Source organism: Scyliorhinus canicula, chromosome 12 (assembly GCF_902713615.1).
Source record: "Scyliorhinus canicula chromosome 12, sScyCan1.1, whole genome shotgun sequence".
Taxonomy (NCBI): domain Eukaryota; kingdom Metazoa; phylum Chordata; class Chondrichthyes; order Carcharhiniformes; family Scyliorhinidae; genus Scyliorhinus; species Scyliorhinus canicula.
Window position 1 is genome coordinate 133,665,586 of NC_052157.1, and position 25,239 is coordinate 133,690,824.

Consider the following 25,239-nt stretch of genomic DNA (forward strand, 5'->3'; position numbering starts at 1 on the left):
CCCATGCTGGATTGCGGATCTAGCTGGCAGGTCTTCGCCTAGAGAGCATCCAGCAGTCACTCGAGGGCAGCATCGGTGAACTTTTGTGCTGTATGCTTCTTAGGTTTGATAGGCATCACTTCCCAGTGAACTCCGAAGTGTGCTTGTTGTGTTCAAGGACAGCGTTTAAATGTGGTGCGCAGATCACTGAAGGTCTGAGGTGATAGCAGAGTGGGCGAAGAAGAGGCCACTTACCAGCAATATGGCATGGAAACCGTGCCTGACAATTCTTCTAAGTGCTGCACAATACTGCAGAAAAAGTCACCATTGCCGTTGGTGGCCTCAATGTCGCTTTTCCCGCCTGACATTGGACCGATTTCATAGTGTTGACTGGTGTCTGGGTGGGCTGTTGATAAATCCATGGACTCTGTCCTGGTTTCACTTGGCATTAATTATGCAGGGTGGTGGGTTCGACAACAGTGAGCTTGTTCTTTCACATGTACCTCATACGTTCTTTAAAATTCATTTACAGGATATGGGTGCCACTGGTTAGGCAGCATTTTTTGCCCATCCCTAGTTGCCCTTCAGTAGGTGATGGTGAGTTGCCTCCTTGAACCACTGCAGTCGCTGAAGTGAAGATACACCCACAGTACTGTTGAGGAGGGAGTTCCAGGATTTTGACGCAGCAAAAGTGAAGGAACGGCGGTATACTTCCAAGTCGGGGCAGTGAGTGACTTGGAGCAGAACCTCAGGGTGGTTGGGTTCCCATGTATCTTCTGCTCTTGTCCTTCTAGATGGCAGTGGACGTGGGGTTTTGAAGATGCTGCCACAGGAACCTCAGCGAGTTACTGCAGTGCATCTTGTAGATGGTACACACGGCTCCCACTGTTTGGTGGTGGAGGAGGGATTGAATGTTTGTGAAAGGGGATGCAAACAAGCGGGCTGCTTTGTCCTGGACGCCATTGAGTTTCTTGAGTGTTGTTGGAGCTGCACTCATCCAGGAAAGTGTAGAGTATTCCATTATGCTCCTGACTTGTGCCTTGTAGATGGTGGGCAGGTTTTGAGGGTCAGGAAATGAGTTACTCGCCGTAGGATTCCTAGCCTTTGAACTGCTCTGGAAGCCACAGTATTAATATGCCTTGTCCAGTTCAGTTTTTGATCAATGGTAACCCCAAAGATGTTGACTGTGGGGAATTCAGTGATGGTAATGCCATTGAATGTCAAGGGGCGCTGGTTAGATCCTCTCTTGTAGGAGATGGTTATTGCCTGGCACTTGTGTGACGTGAATGTAAGTTGCCACTTGTCAGCCCAAGCCTGGATATTGTCCATGTCTTGCTGTATTTGGGCATAGACTGCTTCATTGTTTGAGGAGTCGAGAATGGTGCTGAACATTGTGCAGTCATCTGCAAACATCCCCATTTCTGACCTTATGATGGAAGGGAAGTCATTGATGAAGCAGCTGAAGGTGGTTGGCCCTGAGAAACGCATGCAATAATGCCCTGGAACTGTGATGAATGATCTCCAACCACCACAACCATCTTCCTTTACCCATCTAATTTCCCCTGAATGTTAGATAATAAGATAGATATTGTAATTTTTTTAATCTTTCTGACCTTGTACCAAAGTTTAATTTTGTTTGTCCAAAACCCATGGGATCTTGCAGCTCTCTTCACTTCTTTTTCTGCTTTAAACAAAACATTACTGCTCCCTAACTGGATCTCACAAACAGCTTGGGGCCAAGGATGGTAATAAATATCATCAACGATGAAGACAGGAATTTGATGGATCACTTTTCAACCACTGGTTATCTTTGAGCCTGCACAGAAATCTTGGGTCCAGTGTGTGGGAATTCTAACAGACTCCTAGCATTGTTAGGCAATGCTGCTAAAAGCACATTAGTTTAATGCATTATCCTGATAGCAGGCCTTGGTTTAAATTCAGACACAGTTCCATGACTGCTCACTTCAACAGTGCTTATTGTTTAGTGAGTGCTTAGAAACCAATAATTTTGAAAGAGTGGCTTGATTAGCTTTCTCATTGTTCAGCCCAACAATACAATTGCAGCAATGATGACACTTACTCATCGCTCCAGTCACCTGTCCATTCCATGTTGTGCCCTGATCCCCATGGATTCAGAATCCGAACGAGGGGCAATCTCCCTTTTGGAGTGGTTAGCTATAGGAAACAATGTTTTATAAAGTACAGTCAGTATCTTTAAAATTCAGTTACTTTATATAAACATCAATGGGAGCTGGGAAGGCATCAATAGGACATGGCAGAGAATATATTTGTCTCGAATTTAGTTGTAGAAATACAGACCAATAAAAAAAAAACCCCAAAGTGTTCCAAAATACAAAAAGTTCCAAAAAGATTTTTAACATATATTCTGGCAGAGGGAAACACCACCAAAAACACCATAAGCGCGTCTGAATATACCTCACTTCAGGGTAGGAAGTGGAGTACTGGTATTGTCGCGGGACTAGAAAACCAGAGATCCAGAGTAATGCTCTGGGGACCCAGGTTCAAACCCCGCCACTGCAGATGGTGGAGTTTAAATTCAATAAATATCCGGATTTAAAAGTCTACTGATGATCATGAAACATTGTCGATTGCTATTAAAATCCCATCTGGTTCACTAATGTCCTTTAGGGAAGGAAATCTGCCGTCCTTGCCTGGTCTGGCCTCCATGTGACTCCAGATGCACAGCCATGTGGTTGACTCTTAACTGCCCCCCTCAATGGCAATTAGGGATGGACAATAAATGGTGGCACAGCCTGTCCACATCCCATAAGCGAATAAAAAAAACTTGGAAGTTGCTTTATGTTTTCATAGAATTATAGAATTTACAGTGCAGAAGGAGGCCATTCGGCCCATCAAGTCTGCACTAGCTCTTGGAAAGAGCACCCTATCCAAGGTCAACACCTCCACCCTATCCCTATCCCCATAACCCAGTAACCCCACCCAACACTAAGGGCAATTTTGGACACTAAGGGCAATTTATCATAGCCAATCCACCTAACCTGCACATCTTTAGACTGTGGGAGGAAACCGGAGCACCCGGAGGAAACCCACGCACACACGGGGAGGATGTGCAGACTCCGCACAGACAGTGACCCAAGCCGGAATCGAACCTGGGACCCTGGAGCTGTGAAGCAATTGTGCTATTCACAATGCTACCGTGCTGCCCGTCTGCTACCATGCTGCCCGTTTTGATAGACAGTAATTGTAATTGACTTTTCGGTGTTAACACTGAAAGACAAGCAAGTAACCATTCAGTCAGTGTCAAGACCCTAAGAATGAAGGGGGTTGCTGGGTGGGACAAGAGGAAGGTGGAAGGGACAAAGACGCAGATACATGCGTAGATACCATATCAGCTGATGCTTGGGCCTTACCCAGACAACCAGATCATTTTGTTTTTAATATAATGTGATAAACAGTTATCAACTAAACCAGTAAAATTGGATGATTAATGGGTTGTAAAGATAAAAGGATTGTGGACAAATTCAAAACACGTCAAAACCAGATGTCATCTAACAGCAAAGTGCTCCGATGCCACCTAACACAAGGGAGCATCCTCTACCAATGATCCATTATCCCAATTTTACTAAACACAAGCCAGGTACTTGCCATTGCCTTTGGGAAGGAGAGAGGTCTTCAAGTCGTACATGACAGAATACACTGGAGTACCACATGCGCACTAACAGAGGGGTCAATAATGCATACTTCACCCAAACCGTTGCAAAGCTTCTTCCCTGTTGTCACCAGACTCCTGGAATGGCCCTCTTATGGACTGAACTGATCTCTTCACACATCTTCTCTACTGTGTAGCAGTACAATCCGCATGCTTCCCCCGATATCTGTGTCTATATATTTACATTGTATATTTATCCTCTGTCCTATGTTTTTCCATGTATGGAACGATCTCTCTGGACTGTACGCAGAACAATACTTTTCACTGTACCTCGGTAACACATGACAATAAATCAAATCAAATCAAGTTGCATCTATCATCGTGGTCCTATTGTTCAAAAGTTGTGCCTTTCCCTCTGGCTCCCCACTCCACCTGACTCCTCTGTAATTGCCCTTTATCTCTCCCAGGCCACCACCTAATTTGCATCCAGTGGTTTATGGCCTAATGTGTCTCCACAGCTTCACCTGCAATTTTATTCCTTTACTCCACAGTTCAATACCTGCCCAGCCATGCATCTCCTCCATTCCAATTTGGGCATAGTGTCAGAGTCCTTCCTTTTGATTTTCCTTTGTTCCCATATCTTTCATTTCATCATTATTGTTTATTTTTGGTCTGTGGACCCATAATCGGAATGTGCCTTTAAGCAGTGGATTTAAGATGACACAGCCTGCTGGTCAGGACAATATGTTCCAGGATTTGTATTTTGGAGAGAAGAAAGCAGATTCATCAGCACCGGGTGAATCTTAAGGACCAACTTTGGAGGAAGTTGGTATAATTTCCTAGTTCCCAAAACCAAATGGGAGATTATCAGGTTCCTGGACATGTGCGGGTTCCCTAGGAAATTTGCACCTAACATCAATACCATAGAGGTTCCTTGACCAATGTATTGCGGGAACAAGCAAAAATGGTATGGTCCGCTGAATGCCAAACAGCTTTTGGGAAAGTAGGGGCCATATTGGTACGTGAACCAGTGTTGGTCACCCCTGATTTTTCCAAACCCTTTAAAATGGCTACAGATGCCAGCGACTGGGGGTAGGAGCAGTGTTACTACAGGATGACCATTAGACCATAAGACATAGGAGCAGAATTAAAGTCTGTTCCACCATTCAATCATGGCTGATATGTTTCTCATCCCCATTCTCCTGCCTCCCCATAACCCCTGATCCCCTTATTAATGAAGAAACTATCTATCTCTGTCTTAAAGACAATCAGTGACTTGGCCTCCACAGCCTTCTGTGGCAAAGAATTCCACAGATTCACCTCCCACTGGCAGAAGAAATTCCTCCTCATCTCAGTTTTAAAGGATCGTCCCTTCAGTCTGAACCTCGGGTTCTAGTTTTTCCTACAAGTGGAAACATCGTCTCCTCGTCCACTCTATCTAGGCCTCTCAGTATTCTGTAAGTTTCAATAAGATACCCCCTCATCCTTCTAAAATCCAATGAGTACAGACCCAGAGTCCTCAACCGTTCCTAATATGACAAGCTCTTCATTCCAAGGATCATTTTTGTGAACCTCCTCTGGACCCTTCCCAAGACCAGCACATCCTTCCTTAGATACGAGGCCCAAAACTGCTCACAATACTCCAAATGGGGTCTGATCAGAGCCTTTAACAGCCTCAGACGTACATCCCTGTTCTTGTACTCTAGCCCTCTTAACATGAATGCTAAAATTGCATCTGCCTTCCTAACTGCCGACTGAACCTGCACGTTAAACTGAAGAGAATCCTGATCTAGGACTCCTAAATCCCTTTGTGTTTCTGATTTCCTAAGCCTTTTCCCATTTAGAAAATAATCTTTGCCTCCATTCCTTCTTCCAAATTGAATAGCCTCACACATTTCCACATTGTATTCCATTTGCAACTTTGTTGCCCACTCTCCTAGCCTGTCCAAGTCCTGCAGCCTCCCTGCTTCCTCAATACTACCTGTCCCTCTGCATATCTTTGTATGAATCAGGAATATCCTCACGGTGCCGAGGATCTGGGTTCGATCACTGTCCGTGTGGAGTTTGCACGTTGCACGTTCCCCCCCATGTTTGCGTGGGTCTCACCCCCACAGCTCAAAGATGTGCAGGGTAGGTGGATTGGTCACGCTAAATTGCCCTTTAACTGGAAAATATAATTTGGTACTCTAAATTTATTTTTTTTAAAGAGTCATGAATACAGAAACTAAGTCGATGCCAAAGGAAGTATTCCACCATTGAGAAGGAAGCTTTTGCATTACTTCTAGCCCTTCAACATTTTGAAGTATATGTCCAGCATAAAAATAAACACAGCTTAGTGTATACGGACCATAATCAGCTCGCGTTTATAGAAAAATGTAAAACACGGAATGCAAGATTGTTCCGTTGAGTTTATTGTTGCAACCTTTCAATGTTAAAATTGTACATATTCTTGGAAAGGATAATATTATTGTGGATGCATTGTCACGGGTTTAAATGTTAATGAGTGGCAGATGTAAGAATTAGGGAAACTTATGATGTGGGAAAGGAATGATGAATGGATATATGTTTTGTGTTTTATGTCACGTACTTTGGTATGAAACGTCCTTGCAATGAGTTTCAACCCTTTAAGGGGGAGGTATATTAGAGCCCTTCCTTTTAATTTCTCTTTGTTCGCATTTCTTTTATTTTGGGGACAATTCAGCGACTTGGTGTCGGGATGATGCAGTTGAATCTCGCGAGAGGTTGCTCACAAGATTTGGGACGCTTGAAACGTCTTGTGAGATTCGACATAAAAATATGCAGAGTTACATTGCCGAAGGAAGTGACACAGACTCCGAAACAGAGATTGATGGGTGGGCAATGTAAAAATTCTGCAATAAGAAACAACAGCAGGTTTTTCATTCTGACAGTTTACCTTCCTTACTGCAGTGACACTATAGGCATGGCCAGCCACTAAACCATCTTGCTTTCCATATCCTTCATCTTCCTAAATAAAATAGAGGTGGAGAAAGTCATATGTCAAAAATGCTGCAAAATATATTACAGGAATTCAGCTATTGCACATGGTGTTCTGCTCAAACACCCAGCTTTGACCCTGACAGTTATGATATGCGCCAATATTCTAGGTCTGATCTGACAGAAGGGAGCTTCGCCCACTGGCAGCTCAGGCCAAGAAAACACATGTGAAAAAACTCCAAGAGTGCTCCCCCAATTTCTCAATAAGCACAATGGTAAGCTGGAGTCTTTCCAGCAGGAGGCACTTGTTAAATTACTCTAGCGTTTGGAAATGCAGTGTTCGAACACAAAATCGTGGTGGAAATGTTGATGTTGGCAATAAATACAAACATGAACACAATAATTTTATGTTTTGCTTAGTTCAAGTAGTTTGGGTTATGGCTGGGGAAAGAAACATGTCTTTCCACAGCACTGTCATTGCATATTATTGAGCTGCTGCTTTATGAACCATGCGGCTATTTCCCCGATAGTTAGGCAATGTGGGATCAAGCCAAAAACCAGGAAAAGTTTCAGATTAATTCCGACCTCTGTGATAATTAGTGGATCTTAGCTAGTGCTAGGGATCACATTGTGATTAACCAGGTGGCTCTTGGGCGAAAGGTAAGTGGAAGGAAAATGAACCACAGTCTCTAATCCTGATCGCCGTGTGCTGGAAAACAAACATATGTAGGCAGGATTGGAATTAATGGCCCAGATTTTCCGATCACTAGCAGGACCACTATTTCCAACCCTGACGAGGCAAAGCGATACATACTTACCCTCCTCCGGCGGGGCAAGTTGGGGGCGAGTCAGGTAAGAGGGCCAGTCACGTTGGGTCAGGGAGGTCAGGAGCCCTGGGGCTGTTGGGTGCTGGGAGCTGGCAAGGTCAGATTGTGGGCGGAGTCAGGGGATTGGGGGAAGGGTCAGGTGGTAGTTTGGGTTTGGGGGGTAGTCAGGTGGATCAATGTGAGTGATGGGGGGGGGGGGGGGGGCAGTTTTATAGTTATTCAGGAGTTCGACGAATGTCTAACATTTCCAAACTAAACCAGTTTATAAGTCGGGACTGTCCAAAGTCTCCAACTCTAACCTACCGCTGGAGACTTTTTCAGAGGGCCCTGGAAAGCAGGGAAATTGCCAACTTCCCAGACAATTCCCAGGAGTCAGTGTGTTGGGACTCCCAAGGTGTCCCCGCGGCACATCCTCCCGGGTATGTCTGGTCTCCAACCATTCAGAGACTGGAAGATCTGAGCCAATGATCCCTGCGATTGGCTAGGTTTCTGGCACTAACCGTCCAGATCACACCTCTTGAATTGTCTTGAGGAAGCGGTATTGGAGGTCATTCTAAAATGAGTTCTCATCTTCAGGAGAGATGGGGACAAACAGAATGGGAGCAGTGAAATGTTTCAAAAAAAGAGCTGGAGACAGCAGCACTAGGCACTGCATTTTAAAGTGCAGGCCAAATCTGAAAATTCTGTATCAGATTCCACAAACACAAGAAAATATAACAAATGGAGCAGCCCTACCTTGACGATCATGTAAACCTTGAGCAAAAGTGTAAAACGGCCAATATTGAATTAGATGCCCATTATATACCATGCCCAATTGCCATTCCATTAAAGTCAATGGAATGGATAATGTGCCAAGGTGTTTAATGACCAACCAATTCAATGTTACTCATTTTACAAATCTTTCCACTCTCACTGCGGCCAGCCAGCATTAGCCCTCTCCAAAGAAATGATTAATAATAGTCAGAAGAAGATCAGCTTCAATTTGTTTTATCTTTTGAATGTAAGTATTTACCTTATAAACTTGGTGTGTATGTATTTAATGATTTATATTACTGTAAGAGGATTTTCAGTATAGACAGACACCCGCAGTCCACCATCTCCCAACATGGAGAAATGCCAACAGAATTGCATGTGCTGATGATGAAATCCATGATCGGAGGTGGATGTTGCAGGAGAAAAGAAACTTTGCTATTATATGCGGGTTCATCGGCATAACCATTGAAAGATAACAAAGACCATTTGAAAAATGTCTTAGCACGTTTTACCAGTATTTTTAAATGCTGGCTGTTATTTTTATTATCTAAGCCTATTTATGAGGTGGAGGTTATTGGCAATGGATGGAAAAATCAGTTGCGTACTCCTGATTTTCCTCCATTTGTTGCAGCCATGTGATCTGATGGACTCAGGTGGAGGAATAGGTATTTGCTGGAGTCATTGGAGTAGTAGATTGACAGGGTCACATAAATAACAGATATGCAGCCATATTACTAAACGTCTCTTCAATCGATTGTGATGGATCAATATCAATATTAGTCTGTTAGGTTCATAAAGTCTGATTCAATATCACCTGTAATAAATAATAAAAGCAAAATACTGTGGATGCTGGAAACATGAAACAAACCCAGAAAATGCTGGATAAACTCAGAAAAGTCTGGCAGCATCTGTGGAGAGAGAAACAGAGTTAATATCGCGAGTCCAAAGGACCCGTTTGCAGAATATCACCTGTGTGACCATTCCTGTTCCGCAGGCCATCAGAGCATTCTTCCTGGAAGCAGCAGCGAGGTGGTTGTACAGTTCCTCGTACCTATCTGCAAATTCTGCAAATCTGTACATCTCACCAACACCACCAGTGAGGTCGGTCAGAGCATCCAGTGTCCACCCTCCTTCAATCGCTTTATATGAGCCGTGCAATCTGCAAGTAAAATGCAAGGTGGATGCAGGAAGAGTTGGCAAATAACTGAACAGAACAATAGCTGAATACTGATTTGATGGTTGGGAAAATGACAGAGAGTCGATATGAAATAAAGGGTTAAAAGCAAAATACTGCGGATGCTGGAAATCTCAAATTAAAAGAACAGTAAATGCTGGATAGTGCAGGTCTAGCAGTGTCTGTGGAGAGAGAAAGAGAGCTGCATCACGGTAGCATTGTGGATAGCACAACTGCTTCACAGCTCCGGGGTCCCAGGTTCAATTCCGGCTTGGGTCACTGTCTGTGCGGAGTCTGCACATCCTCCCCGTGTGTGCGTGGGTTTCCTATGGGTGCTCCGGTTTCCTCCCACAGTCCAAAGATGTGCAGGTTAGGTAGATTGGCCATGATAAATTGCCCTTAGTGACCAAAATTAGTGTTGGGTGGGGTTACTGGGTTATGGGGATAGGGTGGAGGTGTTGACCTTTGGTAGGGTGCTCTTTCCAAGAGCCGGTGCAGACTCGATGGGCCGAATGGCCTCCTTCTGCACTGTAAATTCTATGATAGTCACATTTCCACCTTTCTTTAGCTCTGACGATGTCATACAGATTCAAAACATTGGGCTGTTTTCTCCGATCGCTGACGCCAAAATCGCGTTCGGCAATCGGCCAGAGAATCCACGTTTACACCGGAATCGGGGGTGGCGCCGTTTTTGCGATGCTCCGCCACCTCAAAAATGGCATATTCACGCTGTATGGACGGCCTCAGGCCGTCACCTGAAGCCCTCCCCCGATGCTCGGATCCTGATGGGTCAAGTCCCCGACGGCGTCGCTCGCCTGTGCTCACACCGTTTGGGGACTGCGCGTGGCAGCTGCGGACTGAGTCCAGCACTGTCACAGTCTGGGGGGAGACGTACCGCTAGCCCCCCCCCCCCCCCCCCACCGGAAGGAGGATCAGTGTCGGGGCAGCACCGACTTTCTGGTCATAAAGCCAGACGGATCCTGCAGACATAGTCGCAGGATCGGAGAATCCAGTCCATTAACTCTATTTCTCACTTCACAGATGCTGCCAGACCTGCTGAGAGTTCTTCCAGCATTTTCTACTTTGAATTTATATTATGTAATCTAAAATAAAGGGCTGTTATTATCTTGGCAGAGACCAGTAACATTTTTATTTATGTTCTTTTTATTTTGGAAATCAAAAAAATAGACGTTTACTAAAAGAATTAAGTCATAAGGTTCACGGTTTAAAGCAAAATAATTTTGCTACACAAAAAAAAATCAAAGAATGTAAATGACAACACTCTTAACAGAACTACTTAAACTTTGAATCAAAATACTTTACTTAACTTTCCTCCTACCCCCATTTGGCTTACACCTCAAAAACCCAAGTCAGATACTTGTCAGAAAATGGAAGATTAAACTTGGTCTGAGCACTTTTTCAAAGATTTATATGGAGACTGAGATTTCTTGGGCCTTCTGCTTATTTCTGGCAATTTTGCCCCTTCTAATCTCCTCCAGCCGTCCCATGGTTGTAGACTCCCAATTCACAGAAGCGTACTGTGACATTATCATAAATGTACAGAACTGGAAGGGTTAATGCCATGTCCAAATCAACCACTAGAGGGAGCTAGACCTATATAAGGCATCGATGCTAAGCCTTGTGAGTGAGAGGTTGAGGAGAAAGCTAGAAGACATACTGTGGAAAAGATAATGTTAGTGAGAGCAGATCATATTTAATATATTAATAGTAGATGACTGTGGATTGTATGTTTATTATCAACTGTGTATTACATAGGAGTAAGTGTCAAATCCAATTAAGTAGTGTAAATAAATCTGTAGCTTTGTTCAATATAAAAGCTATGTGTGGTCTTTGGGAACACGAAGCCAACCATTCTAGAATTAGCAATACAAAGAACACCACACATGGTAGGCACTAATACAATATAAGGTAGTTACCAGAACACATCTGACGAGATCGAGCCGCATGTTTGAAGGGGTTAAGGACATTTATGAAAGATGCGGTAGAGGGCCAGCCAATCATGGACGCATATTTTGGCTGTGCCTGAAACTTAGGAAATTCTGGTACATCTTCTTGAGCAGGATGTTGGCAGCATAACGGTTGGGCCTAAAACCCAGTCCCCTGGGAGCCATATTCAGGGTGTCGGACTTGCCTGAGCTCCAGACGGGGGCGTGGGGCAAATGTCTTAGCCTTTGCCTCGCTGGTGGCGAGGAGGCAGATCCTATTGGGTAGGAGGTCAGTTTCTCCACCCTGTGCCTCAATATGGCTGGGAGGTTTAATGGAGTTTCTGAGTCTGGAAAAGGTTACATTTAGCTTAAGAGGGAATGAGAAGGGGTTTCATAAAAGATGGTGTCCATTTATATCTCACTTTAAGGAGTTAACCTTAGTCAGCAGTTAAAAGAGGGGGGAGTTAGTTAGTCAATTAATTGTTTTTGGGTTGAGGAAGCGATTGTTAAATATTAGTTAAATATGTGTAATGTAACTTATGTAAAAATTCAACTGAATCCTACTTGGAAGAGATGTTTCCTTCACTCACCCTCTTCTAAAACTAAGAACTATAACTTTGCTTGAGACAGAGCTACACCCATAATCTACTCGCCCCTATAATTAACGTCTGTTTAGCAATTTTTTCCAAATTATTATCTCCTAGACAGCTTGATCACGTACCAAGTAAGCGACTGTATAAATTTTAAGGGTAGTTTTGAGAAGTTGGGTTAGTCTCCATAGAAAAGAGAACTTGAGGGGAAATTTTACAGAGGTTTTCAAAATCATGAGGGATCGTGACAGAGTCGAGGGAAAACCTGCTCTCATTGGCAATGGGTTGAGAACCAGAGGGCATTGATTGATTTAAGGTGAATGGCAAAAGAACCAAAGACAACAGGAGAAAATTATAATTTTACACTATTGGTATTGTGGGCCCGATTCAACCACTATGCAGCGCCTGGTGCGGATCTGGGCCGTAAAGCGGGAGAGGGGATAATCGAGATTCCCGCCGGGCACGAACCAGTTTGTAATTCACCCGGCCCGTTCCCGATGGTGAGTTCCGGATCATGCCCAAAAATGATGAGCATGTCATTAACTCTTATTTGCATTCATTTCAATCTTTCAATCTCATTCACAAGATTGAAGTCGGATGCAGCGGCCTCCCAGTAATGAATCTACTCCCTAGTGAGAAATCATGCAGGCTTTGTTCAGTACTCCTTTTTTAAAAGAGCCCTGAAACTGGTGCAATGGCAACCGAGGGGAAGTGAGGAGGTGAGTAGCTATTTACATCTTCTGGCATGTAGCTCATGGGCCCCAGTACAGGGTACACGTACTATGCCTTAGAGGATGATTAGTGCTCAGCATCTCAAGGAAACGTTGAAGCCTGAACAGTGGGCCTGAATTCTAGAGCGTCAGCACCATAGAGGCAGCAGCCAACAATCAAACATTAAAGAGCTGGGCTTCAGCACCATGGATCCTCTCGTGCCCAAAGGGTAAGTGTGTGGATCAGGAGAGGGCACCGGAGCACTGCCTCCCTAATGTTCCCGGTAGCAGTCTGGGATCTAGGGGCTCCTGATGTGGCCGGGGGTGAGTGTGCAGAGCAAGGTTTGCCAATACAAATGGCTCGCTGGATGACACTCGAAGAGAAGGCTGGAGAGTGGTGGTAAGCTGGGAGGAAGGGGGTTGCGGGATTTGAGGGTCCCAAGGTGGAGGCCCTAACAGGTTGTCGGTCTCTTCTCCAATTCCTTCCTGATTAAAAAATGTTTGCTGGTTTGGATCCCACATAGACTGCCCTCGTTTTTCTGGTGGCGACTGAAGCTGGCAGACACCAGAGAAGGTGGGAGCAGCGACGACGCAGGCTTGAGGTGGCACCCCATGTGCAGGCCGCAGCCGCACACTCTGAAGACCCGGCCACCCGTTAGGCCGAAGAGGCGTTGTTGGCCTTTCAATGAGATGATGGACAGATGTGCCGCAGCAGACTCTGTCTCAACAAAGAGACAGTGCAACACCTGTGCCAAATCTTGGCAGACATGGCACCCCGTGGAGGAGAAGGAGGACGCCTCCCTGGTGGCCAGGGAGGGTACCGCAGCCCTGAACCTCTACGCAGTCGGATCATTCCAAGGTGGGAACAGAGTCCAGTGCAGCATTTATCAAGCTACAGGCCCTGGAGGTCATGGATGCCCTGTATGCCCGGACATCCAACTACATCAACTTCAACCTGGACCAAGCCCACCAAGATGCCCAGGCAGCAGGATTCTCCGCCATCGCCGGGATGCCCCAGGTCCAATGTGCGATAGATGGCAAACATTTCAGCTTGCGTGCACTGGGACATCATGAAGTGCCCTTCATTAACAGGAAGGGGTTCAACTCCCTGAATCTTCAGATTGTGTGTGACCACTGCCTCCGTAGCCTGCATGTGTGTGCCTACTACCTGGGGAGGGCGCTTAACAGCCACATCCTGGGGCACTCGGAGATCACCGGTGTCTTCGAGGACCACCCCAGGATGGCGGGTTGGGACAAGGGATACCCACTGAGTTCCTGGGTGATGATACCAGAATGGAGGCCTGAGACCGAGACAGAGACCAGATATAATGAGGCCCATGTTGCCACTCGTGCTGACATTGAGTGGTGCATGAACTGCTCAAAATGCGGTTTCGATACCTGGACCACTCTGCTGGTGCCCTGCAGTACACCCCCCAAAGGGTCTCCCACTTTGTGGTGGTCTGCTGTTCTCTCTACAGCCTGGCACAGTAGTGGGTGACATACTGGAGGCAGAGGAGGGGCATGTAGCTTTGACTGGGGAGGAGGAGCCGGACCAGGAGGGGCTGGATGACAAGTCCAAGGAGGAGCTGCAGGAGGTTCTGGAGGATGGCAGACAGGTGGTGACAAGGGTCCGGAGTACCAGGGAGGCCCTCATCCTCACCAGATTCACATAAGATAACGCTATGTCCATCAGCTCAACCCCTCCGCCCCATTTAAATTTGCTTAACTTTCAGCGGGAGCAGGGTTGAGGTAATATCAGGTAAGCTCTTCCTTTCTTTTTCTTTTTCTTGTTTTTTTTTTAATCTAGAGGTGATGTCAGGGAAGGCAGTACATTGCTCCTCCTGCAGAATGTTTGAGGTGAGGGACGCCGTCAGTGTCCCTGCTGATTTCATCTGTGGGAAGTGCACCCAACTCCAGCTCCTCAAAAACCGTGTTAGGGACCTGGTGTTAGGGACCAGCTTGAGCTGGATGAACTTCGGATCATTCGGGAGGCAGAGGGGGTCATAGATAGGAGCTTCAGGGAAGTAGTTACACCAAAGACTGGAGATAGATGGGTAACTGTAAGAGGGACTGGGAAGAAGCAGTCAGTGCAGGGACCCCCTGCGGTCGTTCCCCTGAGTAACAAGTATACCGTTTTGGATACTTGTGGGGGGGGGGACTTACCAGGGGTAAGCCATGGGGTACGGGCCTCTGGCACGGAGTCTGTCCCTGTTGCTCAGAAGGGAAGGGGGGAAAGGAGTAGAACATTAGTAATTGGGGACTCAATAGTCAGGGGCACAGATAGGAGATTTTGTGGGAGCGAGAGAGACTCACGTTTGGTATGTTGCCTCCCAGGTGCAAGGGTAAGTGATGTCTCGGATCGTGTTTTCCGGGTCCTTAGGGGGAGGGGGAGCAGCCCCAAGTCGTAGTCCACATTGGCACTAACGACATAGGTAGGAAAGGGGACAAGGATGTCAGGCAGGCCTTTAGGGAGCTAGGATGGAAGCTCAGAGCGAGAACAAACAGAGTTGTTATCTCTGGGTTGTTGCCCGTGCCACGTGATAGTGAGATGAGGAATAGGGAGAGAGAGCAATTAAACACGTGGCTACAGGGATGGTGCAGGCGGGAGGGATTCAGATTTCTGGATAACTGGGGCTCTTTCTGGGGAAGGTGGGACCTCTATAGACAGGATGGTCTACATCTGAACCTGAGGGGCACCAATATCCTGGGGGGGAGATTTGTTAGTGCTCTTTGGGGGGGTTTAAACTAATTCAGCAGGGGCATGGGAACCTGGATTGTAGTTTTGGGGTACGGGAGATTGAGAGTATAGAGGTCAGGAGCACAGATTTGACTTCGCAGGAGGGTGCCAGTGTTCAGGTAGGTGGTTTGAAGTGTGTCTACTTCAATGCCAGGAGTATACGAAATAAGGTACGGGAACTGGCAGCATGGGTTGGTACCTGGGACTTCGACGTTGTGGCCATTTCAGAGACATGGATAGAGCAGGGACAGGAATGGTTGTTGCAGGTTCCGGGGTTTAGGTGTTTTAGTAAGCTCAGAGAAGGGGGCAAAAGAGGGGGAGGTGTGGCGCTGCTAGTCAAGGACAGTATTACGGTGGCGGAAAGGATGCTAGATGGGGACTCTTCTTCTGAGGTAGTATGGGCTGAGGTTAGAAACAGGAAAGGAGAGGTCACCCTGTTGGGAGTTTTCTATAGGCCACCTAATAGTTCTAGGGATGTAGAGGAAAGGATGGCGAAGATGATTCTGGAAAAGAGCGAAAGTAACAGGGTAGTTGTTATGGGAGACTTTAACTTTCCAAATATTGACTGGAAAAGATATAGTTCGAGTACATTAGATGGGTCGTTCTTTGTACAATGTGTGCAGGAGGGTTTCCTGACACAATATGTTGACAGGCCAACAAGAGGCGAGGCCACATTGGATTTGGTTTTGGGTAATGAACCAGGCCAGGTGTTAGATCTGGAGGTAGGTGAGCACTTTGGAAACAGTGACCACAATTCGGTGACCTTTACGTTAGTGATGGAAAGGGATAAGTATACCCCGCAGGGCAAGAGTTATAGCTGGGGGAAGGGCAATTATGATGCCATTAGACATGACTTAGGATGTGTTGGTTGGAGAAGTAGGCTGCAAGGGTTGGGCACACTGGATATGTGGAGCTTGTTCAAGGAACAGCTATTGCATGTTCTTGATAAGTACGTACCAGTCAGGCAGGGAGGAAGGGGTCGAGCGAGGGAACCGTGGTTTACCAAAGAAGTGGAATCTCTTGTTAAGAGGAAGAAGGAGGCCTATGTGAAGATGAGGCGTGAAGTTTCAGTTGGGGCGCTTGATAGTTACAAGGAAGCGAGGAAGGATCTAAAGAGAGAGCTGAGACGAGCAAGGAGGGGACATGAGAAGTCTTTGGCAGGTAGGATCAAGGAAAACCCAAAAGCTTTCTATAGGTATGTCAGGAATAAAAGAATGACTAGGGTAAGAGTAGGGCCAGTCAAGGACAGTGGTGGGAAGTTGTGTGTGGAGGCTGAGGAGATAAGCGAGATACTAAATGAATACTTTTCGTCAGTATTCACTCAAGAAAAAGATAATATTGTGGAGGAGAATGCTGAGACCCAGGCTATTAGAATAGATGGCATTGAGGTGCGTAGGAAAGAAGTGTTGGCAATTCTGGACAAGGTGAAAATAGATAAGTCCCAGGGGCCAGATGGGATTTATCCTAGGATTCTCTGGGAAGCCAGGGAAGAGATTGCTGAGCCTTTGGCTTTGATTTTTAGGTCATCATTGGCTACAGGAATAGTGCCAGAGGACTGGAGGATAGCAAATGTGGTCCCTTTGTTCAAGAAGGGGAGTAGAGATAACCCCGGTAACTATAGGCCGGTGAGCCTAACGTCTGTGGTGGGTAAGGTCTTGGAGAGGATTATAAAAGATACGATTTATAATCATCTAGATAGGAATAATATGATTAGGGATAGTCAGCATGGTTTTGTGAAGGGTAGGTCATGCCTCACAAACCTTATCGAGTTCTTTGAGAAGGTGACTGAACAGGTAGACGAGGGTAGAGCAGTTGATGTGGTGTATATGGATTTCAGTAAAGCGTTTGATAAGGTTCCCCACGGTCGGCTATTGCAGAAAATACGGAGGCTGGGGATTGAGGGTGATTTAGAGATGTGGATCAGAAATTGGCTAGTTGAAAGAAGACAGAGAGTGGTAGTTGATGGGAAATGTTCAGAATGGAGTTCAGTTACGAGTGGCGTACCACAAGGATCTGTTCTGGGGCCGTTGCTGTTTGTCATTTTTATAAATGACCTAGAGGAGGGCGCAGAAGGATGGGTGAGTAAATTTGCAGACGACACTAAAGTCGGTGGAATTGTAGACAGTGCGGAAGGATGTTGCAGGTTACAGAGGGACATAGATAAGCTGCAGAGCTGGGCTGAGAGGTGGCAAATGGAGTTTAATGTGGAGAAGTGTGAGGTGATTCACTTTGGAAAGAATAACAGGAATGTGGAATATTTGGCTAATGGTAAAATTCTTGGTAGTGTGGATGAGCAGAGGGATCTCGGTGTCCATGTACATAGATCCCTGAAAGTTGCCACCCAGGTTGATAGGGTTGTGAAGAAGGCCTATGGTGTGTTGGCCTTTATTGGTAGAGGGATTGAGTTCCGGAGCCATGAGGTCATGTTGCAGTTGTACAAAACTCTAGTACGGCCGCATTTGGAGTATTGCGTACAGTTCTGGTCGCCTCATTATAGGAAGGACGTGGAAGCTTTGGAACGGGTGCAGAGGAGATTTACCAGGATGTTGCCTGGTATGGAGGGAAAATCTTATGAGGAAAGGCTGATGGACTTGAGGTTGTTTTCGTTAGAGAGAAGAAGGTTAAGAGGTGACTTAATAGAGGCATACAAAATGATCAGAGGGTTAGATAGGGTGGACAGCGAGAGCCTTCTCCCGCGGATGGAGGTGGCTAGCACGAGGGGACATAGCCTTAAATTGAGGGGTAATAGATATAGGACAGAGGTCAGAGGTGGGTTTTTTACGCAGAGTGGTGAGGCCGTGGAATGCCCTACCTGCAACAGTAGTGAACACGCCAATATTGAGGGCATTTAAAAATTTATTGGATAAGCATATGGATGATAAGGGCATAGTGTAGGTTAGATGGCCTTTAGTTTTTTTTTTCCATGTTGGTGCAACATCGAGGGCCGAAGGGCCTGTACTGCGCTGTATCGTTCTATGTTCTATGTTCTATTTCCTTTTTTCCCTCTTCTGCTCCATTTCCCTCCTTCCTCCCCAAACCCCCCATTTCCCTCCTTCCCCCAATCCCTAACTCTCCCCCATTTCCCTCCTTCCCCAATCCCTAACTCTCCCCCATTTCCCTCCTTCCCCAATCCCTAACTCTCCCCCATTTCCCTCCTTCCCCAATCCCTAACTCTCCCCCATTTCCCTCCTTCCCCAATCCCTAACTCTCCCCCATTTCCCTTCTTCCTCCACTCTACCCCCAATGCCTCCCCTCCAATTCCCCCTCTCCCCCACCAATCTTCACTTTCCCCAACCTCACCCACTCCCTGATCATAAAACCCTCCGAGGGTTTGTGTAACCTGAATACAGAGTGATGGGGCTGTGTCAACACTGCCGATGGGTTAATAGGCAAGAAATGAAATTAATGAAATGAAAATCGCTTATTGTCACGAGTAGGCTTCAAATGAAGTTACTGTGAAAAGCCCCTAGTCGCCACATTCCGGCGCCTGTTCGGGGAGGCTGGTACGGGATTCGAACCGTGCTGCTGGCCTGCTTGGTCTGCTTTCAAAGCCAGCGATTTACCCCTGTGCTAAAGACAGGAAAATGATGATAATTCGGTGTGAGGAAAGCTCTGGTGCCCCTCGGTTTATGCCAAAGTCTGACTCACGTCTTTCTGCTGATCGTGTGCTCACGCCCATCACCTGACGACGTTAGTGGACAGGCTTGCGGGGCATAATCTGGTGAGTTCCACACAGTTGCTGATGTACATTTGGGGAAACAGCAGTCGAAGGCCGGGGGTGAGGGCGGCGTGGGGGAGACAGGAGTGAAGGTGCAGGCAGGCCCGCTGTGAAGATTAATGTGACAGAGGCTTCACCTGTATCAGGTGTAACCTCCATTCCCCCTAACTGCAGATAGCGACCCCCCACTCAGTGCTCCTCAATTTTCGTGATCTTTCATGGTCTACTGCTACATCTAGGTATGTCCCCAGGATGCATATCAGAGGTGGAGGCAGCTCGCTGCTATCCATTCCCTGTGACCTTTGATGCCCTTGGCAGAGGTTCTCTGAAGGGCCTGGAGCCCGGGGGGGGGGGGGGGGGGGGGGGGGGGGAGTGGCCACGGCCACTGGAATTACCGTGCTACCCTGTTCTGCCCTGTGCCTTTGAGATGTGCTTGAGTCCGGAGGGGGTGATTCAGAAGAACTGGAGACTGCCGTCATCTCTTTGGTGGAAGGCCTAGGTTGGTCTCCAGGACTTCCTCCTCCTTGACGGTGCCTGTAGGACCCTGAGGGTCTTCTTGGGATGGAAGGTCTGTAAGAGTGAGCTCCAGAGGTTTCTGAGTCACCTAGCTTCGCCATGACTTCCCATGGTGTCAACGGTCTCAGTGATGCTCCTCTGTGAATGGCCATGCTCTGGCATGCCTCAGCAATGTCCACCTACACCTGGGACAAGTCCCTCAGCGACTGGAACATGATATTGAGGCCTTTAGCCATGGTCTTCACAGACTGAGTCATTCCTTGGACACCACCACTCGGATGCGGTGCTCCAGGCTTTTCATTGCGGTCGCCACCCTAGCAATGTTGACCTCTGTGCCATGCACGGCCGGTAGCATCTCCTGCAACTGAAGCCTTTGGGACTCCTCCAATTGGCTATGCAATCGCTGGAATGTACTTGATATCCCCTCCTGAATGTGATGACTGTGTCCTATCATCTGCATGAGCTCTGGGAGAACCTTGTCCAGAGTTTTGGCATCTGTTGGCACCCAGCTGAGTCCTGGGATACAGCAGACCACCGACTGCTGACTCCCTTAGATGCTCCTTCCTCCACCTAATGTGCATCAGAAACTGTATGGCACTCACAAGATTGTGCCCCACAAGCCTGTCCACTACTGTCACCCACGAAGGTGTATGTTTCTGCGCTGGTGGAAGGTGGGTGATATTTGTGACACCTCATTGGTGTTCTCCTTGGAGCTCTCCTCTGAGGTGGTCTCTTGGGTGGCGGGGTGGGGTGGGAGGGCAAACGACTCCAGATGGCCCAGCCTGATCAGATGGAGGTCCTTATGAGACAATGGACATGTAGTCAGTGATATGGAAGGATCATTTTGTCTGACATGAACTATTCACTTGCGACAGGTCTTCTGGGTGACAGTGGATCCTCACCTCTTCAGCTCAGGCCAACCTCGCTGTCGGTATCAACTCTCTCTGTGGTCAACCCTGCAATCTCCAGGCCCCATTTCCCATAGGGGGTGAGGATATGGATCTCTGGTACTCCGCTTCCCCTTACCCCGTCTTGGCCCTTTCCTGTTTATTATGGGCGATCTTGTGTCCCTGTGAGGATAAAAACGGGCATTGTAAGCTGCATACTTGATCAGGGTGGTATAGCCGGTGGCACGTGTGGGCACTGCACCTGGACATGAAGGCATTTTGCTGGTTGGTGCCGGGAGTGCTGAGGAAATGCACGAAGATCAGTGGGGAGGATGCGAGTTGTCAGCCAGTGTCCTGTGGGGGGTGCAGATTTGGGAATTTGATGGGTGGCAGACAGAACTGATGCCAGGAGAGAGGTGGTAACTTACCCTTGCAGGTTGGTGGAGGTCTTTGGTCTTCTTCCACCATGGGACAGTTTTGTTCCTGGTCATGCTGCCCGAACTGACAGCCGCTGCCACTGCCTCCCGGGCGCCATTGCCGATCCTGCTGCTGGGCCTCCGACCCCCTGGCGGGAACCGGCTGTCTCGTCTCGCATCCACAGGGTCAGGAAGCCTGGCCAGGTTGGCATCGCCAAAGCGAGGAGCATGTCTGCCATGCTTGTGTGTTGACTGGGAGTGAAAGCTGAGGGAGCGTTTAAAAGCAGCTCCTCCTTGTTAGAGGCAAGACGCTATGGTGCCAGTCTGGTGAATCAGACTGCGAGACAGCCAATAATGGAGAGACTCACGTGGGGGGTCATTTTCGACATTAAGTGTCGTTGAATACGGGCCACGATCTCACCAACATGGCCATCAAGGAACTCCCTACCAAACCTGCCCAAAGTGACACTTAGAAATGTTTCCATTGAATCGTGTCCCTAGAGGGCGATGGAGGCAGATTAAATTCTGACTTTCAAAAGAAAATTGACCCTGAAGAGAATAAAATTGCAGTGTTACAGGAAAAGGGCAGAGGGCTACAACGAGCTGAGTTCCTCTTGCTAATAGTAGGATGACCATGACAGGCCAGTTGGTCTCCTCTGTGCTGTAACAGTTCTACAATTCATTTTTTTTAAATTAAGGGGAAATTTAGCATGGCATACTCTGCACATATTTGAGTTTTGGGGGTGAGACCCACGCAGACACGGGGAGAATGTGCGAACTCCACACGGACAGTGACCCGGGGTTGGGACCGAACCCGGGTACTTGCCGTCTTGAGGCAGCAGTGCTAACCCACTGCACCACCGTGCCGCCCCCACAATACTACAATTCCGTGATGTTGCTGCAAGCAAGATTTCCCTTTTTGATGCTTTGGACATTGTCTCCTAGCTCGTTGGTGCCTTTGTGATTATGCTGACAGGATTACTTCATTGCAGGATGACAACTCATTTGCATAGGAAGTTTTTACAGTAAGTGTGGAATTAGGAATCCAAAAGGTGACAGGAAAATAGGATGCATCAAACTCGATATTAAACCGAACAATTAAATTGTTGAACATTTTCTCCAGGTTTTAGTATAAATGGGAACCAAGCTCACCAGACCAGCAACTGTTCTGCATCATCACACGGCAGTGGCTTTGGTACAGAGATGTTTTTTTAAGAGTGAAACACAAGGCTGACAATAAATTGATTACACTCACTTTGCAAAGGCCTTTTCAAAAAGTGATGGCCAGAATTCATTGTCCGCTTCTGATCTGGCATAAATAAGTTGTCCATCTCTTGTTGGCAAATAATCATCCACCAGAATTTCCACCCATTTCCCAAATTGCCAGAATCGGAAGCGAAAGATTCCATAGTACGGAGCATTCCCAGTGATGTATTGGCCTGTGAGCATTAGAATATATTATTTAAACATTGGAATTTTAAAAAAAAATACAGTGTCATAATTCCCACTGGTTTCTTTTACCGCTGTAACACTACTTGAACTGCATAACAGGACTAAGAGGTTTACTTAATCAGGAAAGGCTAAACACACTGTGACAACTTTCTGTGCAAAAAGGAAGGTCGGGGCTGCATGGTGGGGTAATGGTTAGCACTGCTTCCCTCTGGCGCTGAGGATCCGAGTTCGATCCCGGCCCCGGGTCACTGACAGTGTGGAGTTTGCATATTCTCCCCATGTCTGCATGGGTCTCATCCACAATACCCAAAGATGTGCACGGTAGGTGGATTGGCTATGCTAAGTTGCCCCTTAATTGGAGAGAAGTCTTGAAGATGATGGAAGAGTTTAAAGGGTTTAAATGTCGAGAAAATGTTTCCACTTCTGGAGGAGTCCCAAAGTAGAGATCTTAAATACAAGAATGTCTCTAATATTTCTGACAGGGAATTCAGGAGAAACTTCTTAGCCAGAACAGGAATTAGCGAATTACAGAAAAGAGTGCTACAACTGTAGTGAAGATGCAGAAAGATCAGTTCAGTCCATAAGAGGGCCATTTCGGAATCTGGTAACAGTGGGGTAGAAGCTGTTTTTGAATCTATTGGTGCGGGTTCTCAGACTTTTGTATCTTCTGCCCAATGGGAGAGATTGGAAGAGAGAATAACCCGGGTGGGAGGGGTCTTTGATTATGCTGTCCGAACATATAACTCGGACGAGGATGAGTGGGTTCTTCCAGGGGGTGGCTAATGGGTGTGAGAAGTTTGGGAGGGAGCCGGCGAATCATGCTCACATGATCTGGTGCTGCAAGAAGCTGGAGAGTTTTTGGGAGGCGGTATTTGGGACGCTATCTAGGATAGTGGGGGTGGAGGTTAGGCCTGACCCTATGGCGATGATTGAGGAGCCCGAGCTGCTGGATGGGAAGTTGTTATCTTCACCACTCTGATTGCCCGGTGAAAGATCCTGTTGAATTTCAGGTCAGATATGCCGCCAGGGGTAGCGGCCTGGCTGGGGGACTCGCATGACTTTCTCCCGCCAGAGAAGATTAAGTTCGAGTTGAGGGGGTCAGAGGAGGGTTTTGAGGAGCGGTGCAGGCTGTTCATGACGGTATTCAAGGAGTTGTTCGTCGAGGAGGCAGGGAATAAAAGCGGGGGAAACTTTCTATTATGCTTTGATGGACTGTGTATTTTGTTGATGTTTTGTAGGTTTGGAATAAAATACCTTTTTTAAAAAAAAATTATGCTGCCCATTTTCCCAAGGCAGCGTATCCTACAGCTCCAGACACTAGGGGCGCGATTCTCCGCTCCCCATGCTGCGTTGGTGAATCCCAACAAATTTCACCGCCCCCCCCCCCGCGTCCCCCGCAATTCTCCGCCCCCCTCCCCCCTCGGAAGAATCGCCGCTCGCGATTTTTCACAGCGACCGGCGATTCTCTGACCCGGATGGGCCAAGCGGCCTGCCGTTCCCGACCGTTTCACAACAGCAGCAACCACACCTGGTCACTGCCGACGTGAAACGGGTGTGGAGATGCCTGTTTGGGGCTTGTAGGGGGCCTGGTGGGGAATGAGCACCACGTCTGTGCTCGTGAGGGGACAGGCCCGCGATCGGTGCCCACCGATCGTCGGGCTGGCGTCTCAATTGGACGCTCTTTTTCCCCTCCGCCACCCCACAAGATCAAGCCGCCACGTCTTGCGGGGCGGCTGAGGGGAAAGACGGCCACTGCGCATACGCAGGTTCGAGCTGTCAGCCGTCGTGACGTCAGCTGCGCATGCGCAGGTTGGAGCCAGCCAACCTGCGCATGCGCGGCTGATGTCATTAGGCGCGCCGGCCGCGTCATTCTCGGCGCGACGCCCCCGCGGCCGAGAATTACGGAGCACCGCTCCTAGCCCCGCCGGGAGGGGAGAATAGGGTGCGAGGAGCGGCCTCCGAGGCCAACGTGAAACTTGGCCGAGTTCACGACGGCCATCCCGATTTTTCCCGGGAGCGGAGAATTGCGCCGTTACTTTTGAGCAATTGGTAATCCTAGTGGTGCAACACTTCAATCTTTAACTGCCTGTTACAGCACAGAGATACCGTTTTGATATGGCAGAGAGGACCCCTGAAGAGTCCGGATTTTTGACAAGGCTACACAAACTAGCTGAATATTGTGAATACGGAACTTCCCTTTCCGAAATGCTGCTCAATCGGTTGGTCTGTGGTGTAAATAATATGGCTACTCAAAGGAAGTCGTTAGTCAAAACGCGCCTGGATCTTCAGCAGGCCGTACAAATTTCACTTCCTCGTGAAAACACCGAGAGAGGAGTGCAAGAGATCCGCGAGATGGAGGAAAACACCCTAGGATGCGACCCCTCCCAGCAAGCACCGCCCCACCACCCCCCATCTGCCCCAGGACTAATCCCCGCCATGGACCGAGTACCATAGGGGCCAGGTCCATCGGCCAAGGATCGAGTTGACCCAACAGAATACCTCACTGGAGTCTTTAGAGGGAGAGCCCAGATGTTGTGGGGCATATGGACATAGGGGCTGATGGAAGCTCAAGGCACAAGTCTGCCAGAGATCCAGGTGTCCTGTTCGAGACAGGCACCAACCAAGGGCTCGCACTTCCACCTGGACCAACCAGAGGAGGGAGGTAGGCAGCTGAATTGTGTGACAGTACCCTGAGTGGTCCCCATCAAGATAACTGTGCAAGTTAATAGGAATCCATTAGGCATGAAGCTAGTCATGGGATCTGCAGTTTCCATTATTGGAAAGCAGATTTTCGACAGGATAAAGTTGGGGGTGCAGCAGTTGGATCTGTGGGACCACGAGGCAAGATTAGAGACGTATACTGGTGAACCATTCACCATTGCAGGAACCACAATGATCCCAGTTGTTTACGGACACCGGTCAGTGCGTCTCCCATTGTTTGCAGTCAA

At 47.6% G+C, this 25,239-nt stretch overlaps 1 protein-coding gene across 1 annotated transcript in view; it reads right to left on the minus strand.

Moving 5' to 3' along the window:
• LOC119974330 (calpain-A-like) overlaps positions 1-25,239 on the minus strand; it is an 88,496-nt gene that overhangs the window by 38,214 nt on the left and 25,043 nt on the right. The window contains exons 4-6 of the mRNA XM_038813101.1: positions 22,095-22,278; positions 9,115-9,304; positions 6,525-6,596 (exon numbers count right to left, since the gene is read on the minus strand). Of these exons, the coding sequence (XP_038669029.1) occupies positions 6,525-6,596; positions 9,115-9,304; positions 22,095-22,278 (446 nt within the window). The remainder of the gene's footprint in view (positions 1-6,524; positions 6,597-9,114; positions 9,305-22,094; positions 22,279-25,239) is intronic.